The sequence below is a fragment of the Pristis pectinata genome, chromosome 26, assembly GCF_009764475.1.
Source record: "Pristis pectinata isolate sPriPec2 chromosome 26, sPriPec2.1.pri, whole genome shotgun sequence".
Lineage (NCBI taxonomy): Eukaryota > Metazoa > Chordata > Chondrichthyes > Rhinopristiformes > Pristidae > Pristis > Pristis pectinata.
In genome coordinates, this window is record NC_067430.1 from 8,592,961 (window position 1) to 8,612,146 (window position 19,186).

The window sequence follows — 19,186 nt, forward strand, 5'->3', positions numbered from 1 at the left end:
ATTCATCTGGAAATTCTGTGATAGCTACTTCTCTTCAACCATTTATTTCTTGAACCAATCTGCACAACCATAATCACTACCTCAGTATCACACAATCAACACTCTCTATTTTGCACTACTGTGGACTTCTTTTTTGTTCTAATTGTGTCCCTTCTTGTATAATTTTTTTTCTTGTGAATGTTTTCTCTAATGCTATGTGCTTGTGATACTGCTGCATGTAAGTTTTTTTCATTGCACCTGTGCATACATGTACTTGTGCAGATGGCAGTAAACTCGACTTTGACTTTATATATTGAGTTCCTTCCTGATTCTTAATATTATTGATCATTACGATAGAAAATGATGAAATAAATGTGATTCCATACAAACATTCGGAAGGAATATGCTGTGACCTGAGGCAATCCAAATACTTCAGTACATATGTGAATTTTCCAATTGTTTGTGTATCATTAAAGTGAGGCTGAAATAACCAAGTGTGTGAATATTTGGAATTAGTGCAAAGTCAAATTATAGAAGTAGAAGAGCAGGAAGATGCTCTGCCTCTCGGGTTAGTTCCGCCATTCAGTAATATCTTGGGTAATCTTTTGATTCAGGGCCACTTTCTGACACCAGTCACAAATCTTTTGATTTCCTTAATATTTGAAATGCTATCAACCTCTAACTGAAAAGGTAATTTTTATATAAATATAATATATATGAATATTTTAAAAATTCATGTTTCTTTCTAGATCATGGGACAAAAATTCCTGTCTCACAGCCAGAGTTGCCAATTGAACAGTCCACAGTTGCTGATTATTTGGATAAGTAAGTCCACATTTAACACTTGTGTCTACAACCCTGTAACAGCCAGATTCCTTTGCAGTATGACTTTGGTTAATTTTTCTCTTTACTGATTAAACAGAGTGAGTACTGTTGTAAATTGCATAAGATTTGGTCAGAAGCACTGCAGCAACTGTATTATGAATGAATGGAATTTGGGGTGCAGTTGTGAGTAACTTAACATCCACGTTCATTCTCAAACTGCTTGGTAAGTAATTGTAAACGATCATCAGGTTTATCTAGATTTTAATTTCAAGGTTTCACACTCTGACTAGGATGAGAGTGGATCTTTGTACTTTATATTGAAAACACTTAGGTACAGGAGTTCATCTGCTGGTGTGGGGCATTGTTGGCTGTTTGTCCATCACTGATTAATCATGGTAATGCACCTATATCAGTGCTGACTGGTCCATCCTAAAGTCAGTTCATAATTTATGGGGAAATTGGAGTAATATTTCTGATCACAATTTTACACTTTTGGCTGAAGCTGTCACAAGGCTGTTAAATCAAATGGTGACAACTCTGAATTGTATGAGCTTTTTATGCAGCGTAGGAATAGAGAAACAGGTGTCTTATTTTATCAAATGTTTCATACATTGTTTAGCAAATGTTTTTATGCATTATTTAGCCATAGTGTACCGGCAGTCACTTGTCAGCTAATTTGGCAACAACTTGTCTGAAGATACCAAGGACAATATTCCTTTATTAAAGCAATAGAAACTTGACTTGCTCTAATTGTATGTATTAAGTTACTGCATGGTCAGAATAAGGTTATCTGAGCCACATGATTATATTATAGCTTTGCAATGCACAATGTAACATCAGATGTTGTTGTTACTTATTTATATGTGTGAGCTTATTTTCGTCGTCTACAACTCCATGCACACTCATGTTCATGTGCTTCCATTTTCCTGCCTTGACAGTTGCGGTGTTGACTCCTCAAAATAAATTATTCAAGTATCCATCACTCTTGGGTACATCACTCAAATAGCCGCTCTTTAAATGCACGCTTGATAGTGAATATAGGTATGATCAATCAATCACTCCACCTATCCAAGTAGTCCAGCTGAAATCCTGTTCAGTTAGAAAGATAAGGAATGTGACTTTGATCAGTTTTCATCAGCGAAATCAATTTCAAAACATCTGCCATCCCTCCAACAACAATTGGCTAGGAGCTTGAACTAAAAGTCAAAAATGATTCCTTCCTATTTGTGTGTCTTGACTATCACTTACTGAGCTAATGTGTCTCAATATTAAAATGAATTCCCTGATTTTAGCTAGGCTTTCTCCAACTTAGGATTTTAAAACAAAGGATCTGTGCCTTTCACCTGGATTGATGTTGATTTCTCTGTTAATCATTTCCATAATTGTATTGCTTCCTTCTTGTCTCCCTTTCCCCTCAAATCTTGTGTAGTTTCTTGTACAATGTAACTAGCTAGCAGTCTCAAATGCACAATATAAACCCATGCTGTCCTCTGGCATCTCCCAAGTTTGTTGCCTTCATTTGTACCTTTGGTCACTTTCTCCAACAAAAACCGTTTACTATTCCAAGATCATCCTGACAAACAGAAATTGTCTTAACCTTTTGAACTTTATTCTACCACTGACTATTCCCTTAATTTGCACTCTTAATTTTCACATCCAGTTCCATTGATGGGCTTAGTTAGATTTGGCGTGGTCAGCACAGACCTCATGGGCCAAAGGGCCTATTCCTGTGCTGTACAGTTCTGTTCTTTGAAGATGGTGGTTGGAATTTTTCATTACAAAAAAGGATTATATTGAATGGAGGATCTTGTCAAATCCTGATTTATTCCATACCAAAATAGCTATATCTGTATTGCTGTAAAATCACAGTAGATCCATCAGTGTTTTAAGCCTCCAGGTGGCATTCTACTCAAATTAAAAGATTAACATTCACAGGTGTGGAATATTGATTTTGGAGATGAAAAGTTGACATACCACAATGGTATGAGGAAATCTAAATTGATTAACTAAATTTAAGCTGAAATTTGTTTCTATCAGTAATGGTTACTGTGAAACTACTGGAATGTCATTTTTAAAAAATCATTTAAGGACTTTTGTGGAGGAAAACTTGCCCATCCTAACTAGTTTGGTCTATATGTGGCACCAAATTTGCCATAATGGTTGCACACTTAACTGCTTTCTGAAATGACTGAGTAAACCACTCAATTTGGAAGCAAATTATGGATGTGCAGCAAATACCAGACCAGCACCATCCATGTACTGTGATCAAACTGGAAAAAAATGAACTGTATCTCATTCTGTCAAAGATCAGGATGAGTCCATGTTACCAAAGTATAAGCACACCTTTCCAGTCAATAACCTGTTCCACAGATTTAAAAAAATTATCAACTAATTATAGCTTTTGTTTTTCCCAGCTACTAAACAGGAAAAAGGATTTTTTTAAAAAAGGTGAAATATTGTAAAGCCAGTCTTTTATAGGGAGAGCATTATTCTAAACCACCAGCAGAAATCCTTGAATATGTCATTTTATTGTCATTATAAATGGTTGTACTACCCCCTGCATGTACTGTCACTGTATTAAACAACATACACTTGCAGATCACCCATGATGTTGTTCAGGGAGCCAGATTATATTGCACTAACAGGTGTTCTAAGTATCTTATTCTACCCTAAGGGTTTTTTCTTTTAGTATCCTGATTCTGCACATTTTGACCAAAATGCCTTTTTAAAAAAAAACTTATGACAAGCAAACATGAATAGATCACTGCAAACTGATTGACAGGGATTTCCTCTGGCGTTTATTGATATATACCCTTAGCACCTTGCACAGTTGTGTAGAAGTTGATAGTAACATTTTGGATTAATGGCCCTTGTGTTGAAGCGTGCTGGATGTTAGATCTTTGTATAATTTTTGTGGGAGTGCTAGTGGAGATCAGGAGTTTATACCAAGCTCCTGGTGTAGTAGCAAGGAGAATGGGTTTATACAATGTTTCTGCCACGGCAGTGCTGTCAGTAACAGACTACAAGTACATAAAATACTATAATGACCCCTTAGCAGTCAGTCTTTTAGTAATTTCATTTCTGGGGACTGGCATCCTATGTGGCAATGACATAGTGTACCACGTAAACTTGCTGGAGTTGAAACATCGGTTATTTGTATAAAGCACTTGTACATGAATCAGTGCAACTTGAAACCTTCTATCCATGGGTCAGCCTGTGGTAATTGCTTAGAACTTGCTGTCAAAGCTAGTTTGTAATTTATTGTTGTACTCATTGTATTTTTTTAAAATATTCTTTGTTTTGGGTTTGTACTGCTGCCATCAATTTACATTCTTAATAGACTGCCGTTCAGCAGTGTATTCAGCAAAGTTGTCTGTGCCTGCTTCTGTTGATCCAAGTGCTGAAAGATCCAGAGATCAGTCTGTTATTTTTAAAAAGAAATTAAGCTGGTTGCCATCTTCTGTTATTAGACTGAGTTTGTTGTATCTCAATTTGCTCTTTCAGTTTGTGCATATTCTGTGGGGAGAGGAATGAAATGTTTACTGATGAAGGCTTGGACATCCATTACTGGAAGCACTGTCCAATGTTGAGACGCTGTGAACATTGCAAACAGGTATGTAGAATACATTGACCATTTGCTTTCCTAACCACTAATCTCATCAGGAGAACTTCAAACAGTATGTGTAGGTACTACATGCAAGAATGCTATTTACATTGGAGTAAGCACCATCAAATATTTTTGTAGAAAAACGTAGAACAGTAAGAACAGACCTTTTAGGCCACCGTGTTTACACTGAGCACAATGCCAGTCTCAAATAATCCCATCTGCCTGCATATGGTCCCTATTCCTCTATTCCCTACCTTCATGTCTGTCTAAATGCCTCTTAAACAACACTATTGCATGTGCTTCTAACACCTCCCCTAGCAGTGCATTCCAGGCACCTACCACTCTGTGTAAGGAAAAACTTTGCTTCACTAATCTCCTTTAAACTTTTCACCTCTCCACCTAATGACCCCACTGCTCTTGTTCCCATCCCACCCTGCCACAAGTTTAAACCCTCCCCAGTGGCACTAGCAAACCTCCCTGTAAGGATATTGGTTTTAATTTATTTATTTGTGTAAACTATGTTGAATTTCCTACACCAAGTACTGAAAACCATCTGTTAACTTTTATAAGTTTGTTTAATTCAGATAAAGATTTGTTTTACACCTGTCATTATGTACCATAACATTTCATTTTTGCTCTTCTTGCTTCTAGCTAGTGTAGATATCCTGTATACTCAAGCAGCCTCAAGTTTGTCAGTTTAAGTTGACAAGCCTTTGGAAAGGTCTACGCACACTTAATATCAAATTCCATTATGTATTTTGTACGTTGTTTTGGTGAAATGTATGTGTTACGCAAGTCAAGGATGTGCAAGTGTTGAGGGTGAAACACTTGAATGGAGAATGGCATTCACATCTATAAAATGTTCCTTTTTTTTACAAACGGCTCATTATTTACATCCTGGTTCTAATGCTACCTTATTTTAATAGATTTCCTTGTAGACAGTGGCACTTAAATATTCTATAATGTTAAAAATATTACAATACTTAACGTGTTAGCTGATGATACTGTGGATAAATGTACAGTGCCGTATTGAGGTGCAGATAAGCATGATTTAAACCATGGGTTATCTGACTTGCAGCTGGCTTAAAGCATCAGGTCTGCGATTATAGGAATTTTTGTGAATGAGTAAACAATATTTTGTCCAAGAATTCACTGTTTGGTTTGATTTTGGAGTGGGGTGGGGGGGAAGATGAAGATAATTCTGCTGAAAAGTCTGTGTATATCCACACTGGGTGAGATCAGGGCTTGAATCAGTTAATACCCTTCATTTTTTCATTCCCTACTTCAGACCTACATGGTTATGTTAAAGATGGCTACTTTGGAGATGCTATAATCCAAAAGTCTAAAATTTCATGATTTATGTGCTGGAAACAAAATGGAACTGCCATGAAGCTAGTATAGACAAAATAGAAGTAAGGGATGAAGATAAGAAATGTGTAGGGAAAAGATAGGTTTAGTCAATATATTACATATGGTGTCAAATGTTACGAACAGAAATGCACATTTTGCCTCACCCTGACCGTGAGGTCTGATATCAGCTCTTTTTCTTATAGAGTATGGTATTTCAACGATGTGCTAGAATAAATGAGGACAACAGGGCCGTAAGTCTCTAAAGAACAGACTAAACGGTAGTATAAGTCTGCAACATAACTAATGTAATGGTTATTTGCTGGTACAGAGTTACTTTTTTAAGCAGAGTGCTGTGTTTTAGAGCGTAGAATTCTTTTAAGTGTGTTAGATTTTCTTGGTCTCTTCATTTGCAGTGGGATGCAAAATATTTAAAAAGAAACATTTAGAAACCACTCAGACACTAGTTAATTAGTTAAACATCTAGAGCTGTAAACTGAAGTCAGCTGACTCGGAACTTGTGGTACCTGAGAATATACATCAGTGGATTGCACTGAAGCACAATGTGCAATGGCTCTTTTGATCTAGTGAATAAAGTACTTCACTAAGACAGGGCAATGTGTAACTTTTTATTTAAAGAATTAGGTAAATTAGCAAGTCAATTTAAATAAGGCATGGCAGGACAACTCAAACTTGTGGAATACATACCTTGCGCCGTGTGGAATTTCAGGGAGAGTGCAGCCAGAGCTAAGACCATAGCTCCATCAAAGGCTTAGCAATACAGAGATGGAAGAGAAAGGTCAAGAGTACAAAGGTTAGGGAAGTAGACAGACATTTCTGTGGATCCGGAAGTGGTTCGGGGTTGTACACAACAGTTGCAGATCACTTAAATCCTAGTGCACTTAATCCCTAGTGCAAGGATTGTGGATGCCACTGAGTGTCTGCAGACAATTCTGGAGGGCAGGGGTTAACAGCAGTGTCATTATCTATACAAGTACAGCGACAGCCATGAGTAGAAAAAAGGATGACTTTTTAAGGAGTTAAGAAAGGGATTAATAAACAAGACCTGAAAGGTAGTAATCTTCCCTATACTTGATGCCAGTGAATGTAGAAATAGGAGGATGATGCAGATGAATATATGGGTAGAGGAATGGAGAGAGGGGTTAGCAATCTTAACAAAGACTCTGAACGGTCAAAAGTAGAACTGGAAGTGCAAGGTAAAGAATTAATTAGTGTTGAAAGGCAGAAAAAAACAAATTTAGTAAATGGAAATGTAGCCTGGAGTCACTCAACAGATCAGGCAGCATCTATGGAAAGAGAAACGAAGTTAATATTTCAGGTCTAAGACGCCACATCAGAACTGAAAGAGAAAGTAAGTTGGTTTTAAGTTACTAGGATGGAGGAAGAGGGATGGTTAGGGTAAGGCTAGGGTTGATGAGGCAATAAGGTGTTTGAAATAATCCCATTGATGGGTTAATGAGGACGGTTAAAGAGAAAACAAAAGGATGTTTTTCTTTCTATACAGCAATAGTGGAGAACACAAAAAAATCTGTGGACTCTGACATTTGGAGTTATTTGGATAAGCATATGGATTCTGAGACTTAATCTTGCCTTCTGATTGGAATGTTGTAACTCCAGTTTGCAAGATTTGCTCAAAATTGAACCCATCAATTTCTCTTTTGCCAAAGTGTGTCTATCCGTCTTGGTACTGAGAAGCTCTAGTGAGGTGTTACAATTTTTAGTTTGAGGAAAGAACTTGGAAAAATCTTTAGACAAATAGAATGATTCATCACTTTTAAAATGTGTGTTAATCTGGCTGGTATCTAGAATTGATAGGTTCCTATTGGTTTTCCTTGCTAGCTTTGATTGTGAAATCCAGGTTATTGATTTTAAAAAGTCTCTCTCAAATTAAACCTCATAGGTTTGTGTGTAAATATTCAAAATGGCAGGATATGTCAAGTAGGGTATCGGAACATTTACATTAGGGCCGCAGCTGTACACAACAGTTGCAGATCACTTAAAATTTGGAATAGTCAATGACACAAACCATTGCTCTGTTGTATTGTGAACAGAGTAGGCAGTTGCATAAGTTACAAAGGGATGGTGAAATATTGGATAGATTTTTGGCAAATGAGGGGTCATCCACTTTGGACTTGGATGCAAAATTTTAAACGGTAAAATGATAGTAGTGGAAACCCAAGGGACTAGAGGGTCCATGTATGTAGGTCATTGAATTGTCATGGAAAGATCCTTGGGGAACTGTGAACACTTTTGGATACTGCACCTTCAGAAGGAGATTTTTGGCCTTGGAGGTTGTATTACATGGAATGTAGAAGGTTAAGGGGTAAGTTTTCAAGCTGTTACAAACAAAAAGTAAGATGTAAATATTATTTACAAATTGGGAAGTCTTGGTCAAAGAGGCATAGATTACTAGTTAGAACCAAGCTAATTGGGGAACATATCTATGTGCAGAGGGCATAGAAAGAGGGAAAAGAAATTCGCAACTCTTCCGTAAACAATACTTGATTCTGTCCCTTTATAATCTGAAGTTGATAACCTTTTGTAAACCAAAGGTAATGAAAGTTGTGTGAAAGGCATGGATGTATGGAGTTAGTTAGAATCTTATGATTAGCTATGATCTTATTAGGTGGCGGAATAATGGCTAAATGGCATACTTCTAATCTTGGGTTTTATTTTGTGTGATATGTGTAATGGAAATAGTATGTCATCAAATAAAACTTGATGGCTTTTTTTTGCCCAAAGTGGTTAACAGTGACATCATTTTCCACAGCACTGCCGTGATATCTGTCAATGCAGTGCTGCTGAAGACTACATGCTTACTCAGGCTTGTGCTCAGTCTAACTTTTGATGCACTCTTAACCAACTCAGTATCCCTATTGCCTAAGCCAACTTAAAAACCAACCTTTAGTTAATGAAAATACATATAGCACCTCGTCACAGTGTAAACATCATTCTTATGGTGATTGAGCATAGAAGCGGGTCCTTTAGCCGACTGAGTCCCTGCTGACCATTTAAGCACCCATTTAAACTAATCCTACACTAACCTTATTTTTATTCTTCTCAACTCCCCCCAGACTTTGCCCCAAGTGTGTAGGTGAGTGGTAATTTATAATGGCCAATTAACCTACCAATTTGCATGTCTTGTTGATGTGGGAGGAAACCTGAACATCCAGAGGAAGTCCACACGGCCAGAGAAGAATGTGTAAACTCCACACACTACTGAAGCTCAGGATTGAACCTTGGTTGCTGGAGATAAGGCACTGTGCTCCCCTATGTTGATTGGAAATATGATAACCTGACTTTCACAATAACTTTTATCATAATGGAGATGGCAAAGTCTTCCCTCCTCAATGAGACTTCTATATCTGTAGTGTACTCTATTTCTGTGACCAGCAAATTGACGTTCTGATTATCCAAAAATAATACTGGATTCCTTTCTCTATCCAGGTAGTAGAAATAGCCAGTCTCACTGAGCACAGACTGACTGAGTGTGATAAGAAAGATAGCTTTGGAAAGTGTCCTCGTTGTGGTGAGGCAATAGCAAGAGAGGATCTCCAGGAGCATCTGAAGGTGAAAAACTGCAATGGTAAGCCAAAAAAAATGTTGTTAGATAATCTAGTAAGGATTAGGAAATTTACTGTACATAACTCTGCCCTGATTTGAGCAGTCTCTTTGGGAGAACGTGATTATAATCACGTGACCATAAATGAATACAGTTCATAAACCTAATTTAACATGCTTGCACACACACACACTTGTGATGCTGTAAAGCTCTCCTAGATCATCCATGGACAACATGGACTGGGATTTTGAGAATGCATTTAAAAAGCTGCCACACGAAAGGTTATTGAACAAGATAAAGCATAGGCAGTGGGGGTGGCATGTTGGCTACATAACAGAAAGCAGAGAGTTGGGATAAATATTTTTGGCAACCAGGAACAGGTAGGATTCCACAAGGATCTGTGCTGAGACCTCTGCTATTTATGATCTATGTTAATGACTTGGAAGAAGGCATGTTTAATGATTTAAAGACAGATTGGATACCAAGTTGTGAGAAGGGCACAAATAGCTTGCAAAGAAGTGAGCAAGAAGTTGGCAGGTGGAGATTAAGGTGGAAATTTTTATTATTATTATTTCAGTGAAATGAGAGTACAAAATATTGTAGCAGAATGAGGGTTGATCTTATTGAAACAAAAGATCCTGAAGTTTGACAGGGTGGATGCTGAGAGGATCTTCCCCTAGAAATTGTCATGACCTAGGGGGCATAGTTTTTGGAATAACGGGTCATCCTAAAGGAGATGGGGAATATCCTTTGAATGTCATGAATTTTTGAAATTCTCCATCCTGGAGAATTGTGGAGACTAAATCATTGAAGAATATTCAAGGTGGAGATTGACAGACATTTGAACCACAAGGGAGTTGAGGGGTAGGGAGAAGGAAAATAGTGTTGAGGCCAAGATTGGATCAACCGTGATCCCACTGCATGATGGAGGAGGCTCCAGAGGCCGATTGGCCTGCAGCTGCACCTGTTTCTCTTGTTCCAGAAACATGTTGAATTTTTCTTCCCTCTTAGCAATTCAGCCATATTGGACTCTACATCCTCAGCAGCAGTTTTGCAGATCCACTTAGTTTTCAGGACACATGACTTGCTGTAGGATTACTGCTGCAAAGTGAAGTGTTCTGGGAGCAGCAACAATGCAACAGCGAAACTAAAACTGGAGGGCCCTTTTCTGCAGCACCTTAATAGCTTGTGCTATCGGGTCATTTTCACTGTTATTAAATGTCTATGGTCAACAGAAGCAGTTGAAATACATTGATTTTTTTAACTTATTTTTAAACAAAGTAGTTTTAATTGTTAATTTTATACAAATTATTTTAAATAACGTTAATCTTAATGTGTTCTGAGGGGAATCAAAGCACTAACTTTCACATCCAGTCCAGTTGAATGGGTCTATGTTGGACAGACTAGCCATTACTTGTGTAATTGAAAGCCCAAAAAATCAGATTCTGATAACCTGGAATAAAAATGAAAAATGCTAGACATACTCAGCAAGTGAGGAAGCATCTGAGAAAGGAACAGCATACTCATTTCATTTCTGATATTTAAAAAGTTGTCAACCTGAAATATTGGAGAACAGATTACTGCAGAAATAAAAACAAGGTGCTGGTAAAACTCCAGTCAGGCAGCATCTGTAGATTGAGATGTTTCAGGTCAACAACCCTTCATTAGAACACAGGACTGATGAAGGGTAATTGGTCTGAAACGTTAACTCTTGTTTTTCTCTACACAGATACTGCCGAACCTGCTAAACATCACTTTCTGTATTTATTGCTGATGTAAAGCTGAGGGTCCAGCCTCTGCTCAGTATGATCAGGAGCCATTTCTCGTCCAGAGCTAAAGCAAGAGATCAGATGTGCTGGCGACTGATCTCTAGCACATTCTGTACATCCACACTGCTGACACTGCTGTTAGCCAGCATTTCTGTACAGAACCATCAAATCCTGCAATCCTGCCCATTATTAAAGCCCATTGTCAAAATAGATCACTTTGTAATAAAAACAATTTCATCATTGCCTGGGTGGATAAAATTTGCAGCTTACATGAACCGTATTTTTCAGTAATAAAACAATGTGCACAGATAAACCAGGAGAAGTTATTTTCAGTTAACTTAAACTGGATCAAAAGTCTGACTGTTTGACGTGCCTGGAGAATTCAATGTTGGAACCTAACAGATAAACTATTGTACAGGTGTGGAAAAACTTTCCTGAAAATATGTGAATTGCTGCCCAGTGGGGTAACAGTAAAATTAAATTTAGAATTTAAGCAGAAAATCAGAACACTTTGATTGCTGACATTGTATAAAACTCTGGCATTTGTTGTAAAGCAAGACACAATTTATGCTGTAATAAAACCAACTTCTTCATTGCCTGGGTGGAGCCCAACATATCCTTGGGCCTGCCTTGGGAGTTTTGGAAACACAATTTTGAATACAAAAGAAATGCCAAACAAGGGCCTGAGAAAGTTCATTGTCATCAAGAAACTGATATGAATCTGGATTAGTTTACACGTTGATGATTGTATTAAGGCACCACAATTAAAAGCTTTGCTTTGTTTTTTCTTGCCCCAGATGAAAAAACAAGGCAGATGAAATTGGACTACTTTTGCTGGAGATGTATTTCTCAAGGAGATGCACCCTTTCATGGGTTATGGGATTAAAAATAGTAAATTGGAAAGTTCTATCCATAATACAATGGAACAACTGTAACAGTTATTTTTAAATACTTTCATCAGTGAAGTGATCATGGACTAGAGCTGCAAATAAAATTTATTTTTGGACAACGAGCTGCAAATAAAATGTATTTCTAAGAGTCCGCAGCTTTTACCATTCCTCTGCCGTCATCAGAAACTTAACTCACTGCTCTTTGGTAGATTTGAAACCAATTTGAACTCGGGTAAAAAAAAGGTTCGGGAAAACTCCAATAATCTAGCACCCTTGGAACTATGGTAGTGCCAGACTGGCAGATTTTCTGGACTATTGAATGTTATTCCCATTTCATACTGAAAACACTTTTTTAAATGTTAGTGTATAATGAATTTTAAGTTTGATAAGTTTCCATTGATCTTGGTGAGCTTAAAGGGAGTGGGAAATGTACAAGCACTCTCTGCTCCGGCTACCAGCCTACCTGTGTTCTGGATTCCAATCCTGATTTTTGGCTGCACACCCAGCCCATGGTCCAGAATACAAATCAGTGGTCCAATGAGTGAACCAGATGCCAGGATTTCTGAACAATCGGATGCTGGATTATTGGAGTTTTGCTACAGTTGCTTCTGAATTCTGGTCTTGTCTCTATTTGGGTATGCACTGAGGTCATTGGAGAGACTGAAGACAGCTGTTGTTGGGCTTTGGACTTCATTTCCATTAATCTCGTGAGCTCCTGGAGAGTAAGAAGTAGATTCAAAATACATAAAGGACCTAATGCCCATTTGAGAGAGTTCTACCTAGCAATTTGCTTTTACACATTCAATATATTTGATTTACTGAATGTGCACTTCCACCCTGTCAATTTGAAGACTAAGGAGGCTATTTAGCAGCCGACAGACAAGAACAACTACATCAATTTCAAGGCTATTCTTTGCATTGTTTCACTTTGAAATATCAAATCACTTACTTGCTATTTTTAAAAAAAGAGAATTGCTTATTTAAATTTACTCTATCTCTTAATAGTTTGCCAGCTGAGAGGGACAGCAAGTTATGTAAAATGTTAGGTATCCAACAATATGATGTAAATGCAGTGTTATGAACACTATACCCAAGGACATGATCCAGATGTAAAGAAGAATTGAGCCTCTGGTAGGGTTGCAATGGAAATACCTGAGGAATGCCTACACCATTCACTTTAACAAGGGAGAAATCAGCTACAAGGGTTTAAACTTCTGGTCCAAATAGACCATACCAAGGAAAATGGACAATAAGGAAAGGGTTGAAGGAAGTTGCAGGGATAGAAAGAGTTAAGACCATGGAGTTATTTGAGCCAAGAAAGGATTTTGTCAATTTTATGTTCAAGGAGCCAGCAAAAGTCAACAAGAATCTGGATAATGGTAGAATATTATGCAAGATGAAATGTGGGTGTCTGATATCTGCTTGAATTGGAGTTGACACGTGCTGGAGTTTGGAATGGTATAGGATGAATCAAGTATTGAATTAAAAATTTGGGTTAAGAATTTTGAATTGGGGTGTGGGTATTTTGAGAATGTTCAATACTGCATGGAAAAGGCAGAAACAGAATCTACACAAGTGTGTGAATGTATGTGTGTGTATATATATATATGTGTGTGTGTGTATATAAAAATCATAGAACAATACAGGCCCTTCAGCCCACAATGTTGTGCTGACCTTTAAACCTCGCCCAAGACTATCTAACCCCCACCTCCCCCATCCCTCTATTTTAAATTCCTCCATATGCTTATCTAGCAATCTCTTGAATTTGACCAATGTACCTGCCTCCACCACCACCCCAGGCAGTGCATTCCATGCCCCAACCACTCTCTGGGTAAAATACCTTCCTCTGATATCTCCCTTGAACTTCCCACCCACTACTTATATGTACTTGTATAAGAGTTGGCAGCATTGTCTCAATCAGAGAATCATTGCAAGAGGTGCCTTGTGCTCGGGCAATAATTTTAATTTGCATTCACAGGACTAGAACAGGAAAAAGGCATAACATAGGACAAATGTGGAGAAAATCCTTTACTTGTATATCTTTGGGGCTGAGGTTGCTTAGTCATTAAGTAAATTCGGTACTAAGATTGATAAATTTTTGGGTACAAAGGGGACATGAGGTATGTGCTTCACCACGAATAGAGCATACTTAAAAACCTTTTAAGGCCTGTTTTGCTCCTGAATTTTAAGTTAACAATGATGTGGTGTTAGCTGCACATCTGAAGTGGTTTGCTTGTATTGCCAATTGTGTGTATGATGTCTATTTTCCCCTCTCACTTACTTAACCCCATCAACCTCTACCCCACCAACAAGTAGCAACCCTCATATAAGTTGGCTGGATTTGCAAAGATTGCTAATGAAAAAGATGATTTTAAAAAAAGATCATCCCTCTTCCCCCTTTCCTCCTCCCCCTGCCAGTTTCACTGAACCTGAATTGATTGTCCCTCCCAGCAAGGTATGCAAGCATCCCTCTAAGGCAAATGCAAACAACCTTTCTCTTCCCTGTGAAACTGGATGTAGAAGTGCTATATAAAATGCCCCAAATTCCAGTTTCCATGTGCAGCTACAGAATTTAAGCAAATTAATGTGACGTGAAAAATGCAGACAAGATACTCCAATATCTTGCAGGTGTCTTGCACATATAAAACTTCTGAATTCTGGACTGCAACTGTGCTTTGATTTTATTTGTTCATGGGATATGGGTGATATTGGCAAGGCTAACATTTATTGTTCATCCCTAAATGCCTCAACTATATTTGTGGATCTGAAGTTGTATATAGACCAGATTAGGTACGGATGGCAGATTTCTTTCCCTGGGATACATTGGTGAACAAGTGGGTTATTTATGGCAGTCTTTGAATTGTCAAAGTTACCGATGCTGATAGCTGTTTATTCCAGATTTATCTAACTAATTTTAAATTCTCCATCTCCTGTGGTGGGTTTCAGGCTCTTCTCTCCAGATTAGCGATCCAGGCCTCTGGATACTAGTCCAGTCATATAACCACTATGCTACCATACTAAATAATAAATTATCTTTGATTTGGGAAATGGAGTAACGGGATTGAAGTGGAAACTGATGAGGTCAGAATTCCAGTAGTTTTTAGAATGTTGCTATATCTGTAACTATTCTCATACACATCACATATATGGACAGTTTATCTATAAAGGTAGAAAAATGTTAATTAGAATGCATGATGCACAGAGTTATGAAGTGTTTTTCTAAAACTTTCTGCAGCTGCAAAGCCTGAGAAAATTGCCAATCACTGTCCACTCTGCCATGAAAATTTCCAACCAGGAGAGGAGGTAAGAAATTGGAAAAATGCTGTGGGAGTTCCATTCACTCTTCATTTTGGTGCAGTGATTTTCCTCTTTTTACATTATAGATGAGATGTTGCCTTTTTACATTGTTGTAAATACTTACCCATTTTTTTTTCCTCTGGCTTCTCCTGTTGTCTGTTTTTCTGAAGATTTGTGAAAATCTGTAAACAGCAGTTAAACCGAGTGCATCAGAACTGAGCCTAATTTTGTCATTAGTCATTATCCATGCACATCCCCTTCCCCAATGTGGAGGTACTAAGCCAAGTTCTGTTTTACTTTGTATCTCCCAGCTGAATGAGCTGACCTGATGTGAAATAAGGATTGAATTTAAGTTAAATGGTGAATATGGCTTCATTCTTGCTACTGGTTAGTCATTTAAAAAAATTCAACAAGTCAATCTGATGTGCATTAATTAACTGGAAAAAGATCCTGTTCGCAATCTGCTTCACTACTACATTAGCTAGACAGAGAATGAAATGAAAATACAATAGGTATTACCTGAGCAACCAATTTATTCACTGTTTTATGGTTTATTGAACCTTTGCCATTGGGCCATTGCAAAGTCAGGATGATGCTTGCAAGGTTAAATACATGCTAAGAAATATTTATGCAGTTTGCTGGATAATGGGGAATCAATTGCAGGTCATGTGCAAAGTTGCCTTTTATCATTTTATGCAGTCTGCAATGTCACCTGAATTGTTTGTGCCGACAAGGTTTGTTACTGACTAATGACCTGCTAATTGCTGCCTTTTTGCTACTTAAATGCTGTTGATAGCAGATCACTTGAATGATTGTAGACTGTTTCAAACACCTTCCAAAGTCCACAGTTTACAACAAATAACAAGGAATGCTTTTTGCCACGTTTAGCTACAAGAAACTCATTAATTTGTCGCTCCAGTGGTGACACTGGCAGCACTTCATTACTGAAAAAATTATGGCCATGGATAAATCAGGAATTTTAGATCAGGTGGCAGCAAGTAACCTACTACCAGAGTCTTCGGGGACACCATGAGGCCTGGACCTCTAAATGAAGCATTTACAGCCTCTGGTTTTCCAAAATTGTTGTCAGTGGTATGTGAAGCTTTAAGACCTTTAGAGATACTGACTGGACTCTGTGGAGATTAAGAATCACCTTAGCACTTCTTGCGTCAGGTTCTTTCTGAAGGGTACAGCAGAGTTGCCTTGTCTCACAATTTGCTGTTCACTGCTGCATCAGGCTCTACTCTCAAACGAATGATTTCACTTGCTTTGATTTCAATGATGGACAGGTGATAAGTCAGGCCCTGGGATTTGCCAGGGTTGCTGGCTTCCTTGAGTGCTAATAGCCGTAGATTCCACTGATGTGCCCATGATACCCAGACCATTTTATGAACAGAGAAAATTTTTTACTCCTTTAATGTGTGGGTTGTCATGGATCACAAGAATATTTCCTCATGATGAATGTCATGTTTCTGGGAAGCGTGCATTCTTCGTCCTGTAGAAGACTGCACTGAATGGACATTTTCAGCAGAAGCACTGATGGGATGGATCCGGAGGAACAAGGATGTGCTGTGCTTCCTTACCTACTCGCATCAATGAGCTTTCTGACCACACAATGCAGATACAATGAGAGCCATGAGCCTCCTGAAGTTTCTGTTTCAATCTGGAGAATATTGCAGCAGATGCCAAAGAGATGTGCTGACTTCATTATCTGCTACTGACTATACTAACTTGCCAATTAAAAATAGCACACAAAAAGGGAAGGAAATCCAGAGCTTGAGGCATTTGGGATACAAGGGACTCCCTTAAGGATCCTGCAAAGTAAAATTCCCTAATGCAAAGCAAATCAGTGTTCACGTGGCCATTTTTAAACTAACATCAAAAATCAGCTGGGAGAGTCTAGACGATACATAAAATCCCTTCTCATCGTGCAGTAATGATTGATTCCCAGTCAATGGCCTGCTGCAAATTCTGTGTTTTGTAATGAGTGGCCTCCTGTTAAAGCAATTATGACCTCTGCACAAAATGTTTTCCTCAGAGCAGCTTCTCCTTGGGTCAAAATATGGACTGAAAGTTGGACTACTGCTCAGCATTGTAGCCACAGCAGGTGTGGGTAATGAAAATAGAAGCATTCTCATTTAATGGCTGGGAAAATGCATTGAAGGACTAACACTTCAAGCCAACAAAGCCCACAATCATTCAACAATGAGGTTTCCCTTATGAAACCAAATGAGGTTCATTTTAAAACACTACTGCAATTGACTATTTCTGAGTACAAATGGAGCCACAAGACCTGAGTTTCAACAATTCAAGGTCTTCTTCACTCCACTTGCAATCAATGGATCTGATCAGTACAAAGTGATACTCTCCCATGCAATGGGAATGTGCCACTAAGGGCTAATGCCCTGTTGTGATTACTGTGCAACAAAGTGTCAGCAGCTGCATGCATTTAAGTTGGGCCCTGTCAGGAACTAAGCATATCCTAATTTAGCATGGGTTTCTGGGTGTAAACCATCCTGACTGGATTTTGTCCTTGTCTGAATTTGTGGGAAAATTTGGGCATTTATGCTAAAAAAAATCTTGCACCAAAATGTAAATTCCTCTACGTACAATTGCAGAGGAGGTCCAAGTCTCCAGGTAGACCTTGTGCATGTAAACCATGTCAAATGTTTCTCCATTGAACAAGAAAATGTTACTTAGATATTTCATCCACCTGATGGATTCTTTATCCTTCACTGAAGGGGCTGGTTTTATTGTGTGTTGTTGCCCGAAAGAAAATTAGCCATGTAGAGCATTTTATTGATTCTGTAATTACTTCCTGTAGTGCTATGTTACCTATAGTTGTTACTGAAAAGCAAAACCGATGCTGGAAAAATGAAATAAAAACAGAAAATTGTGAAAATATTCAGCAAGCCAGGGAGACTCTGGAGAGAGGAACAGAGTTACTGTTTCAGGTCAGTGACCTTTCATCAGAATGACAGTAGTGCAGAACTAAGCAGTGTATTACAAGGGCCAATTGCATTGTTATGGCAGACATGGCATGAAATAGAAGGTGTCTCAGTTTTGCTTGCCAACATAAGCATACTGTAGATTTACTTAAGAATTCTGCTGTGAACAGATTTTTTTTAATGCAAGTTGTTGATTTACTATTTTCAACGCTCGTTTCAGCTTTACAAGATAACCTAAAGTGCACGTAATTAGTTTATTATTATCACATATACCAACATGCAGTGAAAAACTTTGTTTTGCATGCCATCGATACAGATCATTTCAAAACTTAAGGTACACGAAGTAGTACCAAGGGAAAAGCATAACAGAATGCAAAGTATACTGTTACAGGTACAGAGTGCAGTGCAAATAGACAATAAGGTACAAGGGCCATGATGAGGTAGATTTTGAAGTCAAAAGTTCATCTTTATCATGCAAGAGGTCCATTCAAGATCCTTAAGAGCAGGATGGAAGCTGTCCTTGAGCCTAATGGTGAACGTTTTCAAGCTTTTGTATCTTCTGCCCAATCGAAGTGGGGAGAAGAGAGAATGTCTGGGGTGGGAGGGATTCTTGATTATTTTGGCTGCTTTCCCAAGGCAGCAGGAAGTATAGACAGAGCTCGTGAAGGGAAGGCTGGTTTTCCTGATGCACCAAAGCTGTGCCCACAACTCTCTCCAATTTCTTGCGGTCTTGGGCAGAGCATTTGCTATACCAAGCCATGTTGCATCTGGATAGGAAGCTTTCTATGGTGCATCTGTAAAAATTGGTGAGGGTCAATGAGGACCTGCTGAATTTCCTTGGTGTTTAGATATTTTTAGATATTTATTAGTCACATGTACATCGAGTGCAGTGAAATGTATCTTTTTGTGTTACTGAGAATGCGCTGGGGGCAGCCCACGAG

At 38.3% G+C, this 19,186-nt stretch overlaps 1 protein-coding gene across 3 annotated transcripts in view; it reads left to right on the top strand.

The window, feature by feature from the left end:
• cep104 (centrosomal protein 104) overlaps window positions 1-19,186 on the top strand; it is a 100,633-nt gene that overhangs the window by 65,151 nt on the left and 16,296 nt on the right. For 2 of the 3 annotated variants that reach the window (XM_052039633.1, XM_052039631.1), the window contains 4 exons: window positions 729-804; window positions 4,309-4,417; window positions 9,227-9,365; window positions 15,236-15,303. In XM_052039633.1, coding sequence (XP_051895593.1) covers window positions 729-804; window positions 4,309-4,417; window positions 9,227-9,365; window positions 15,236-15,303 — 392 coding nt within the window. Of the gene's footprint in view, window positions 1-728; window positions 805-4,308; window positions 4,418-9,226; window positions 9,366-11,907; window positions 12,100-15,235; window positions 15,304-19,186 lie in introns of those variants that run through there. The other variant, XM_052039632.1, reaches the window with a different exon arrangement.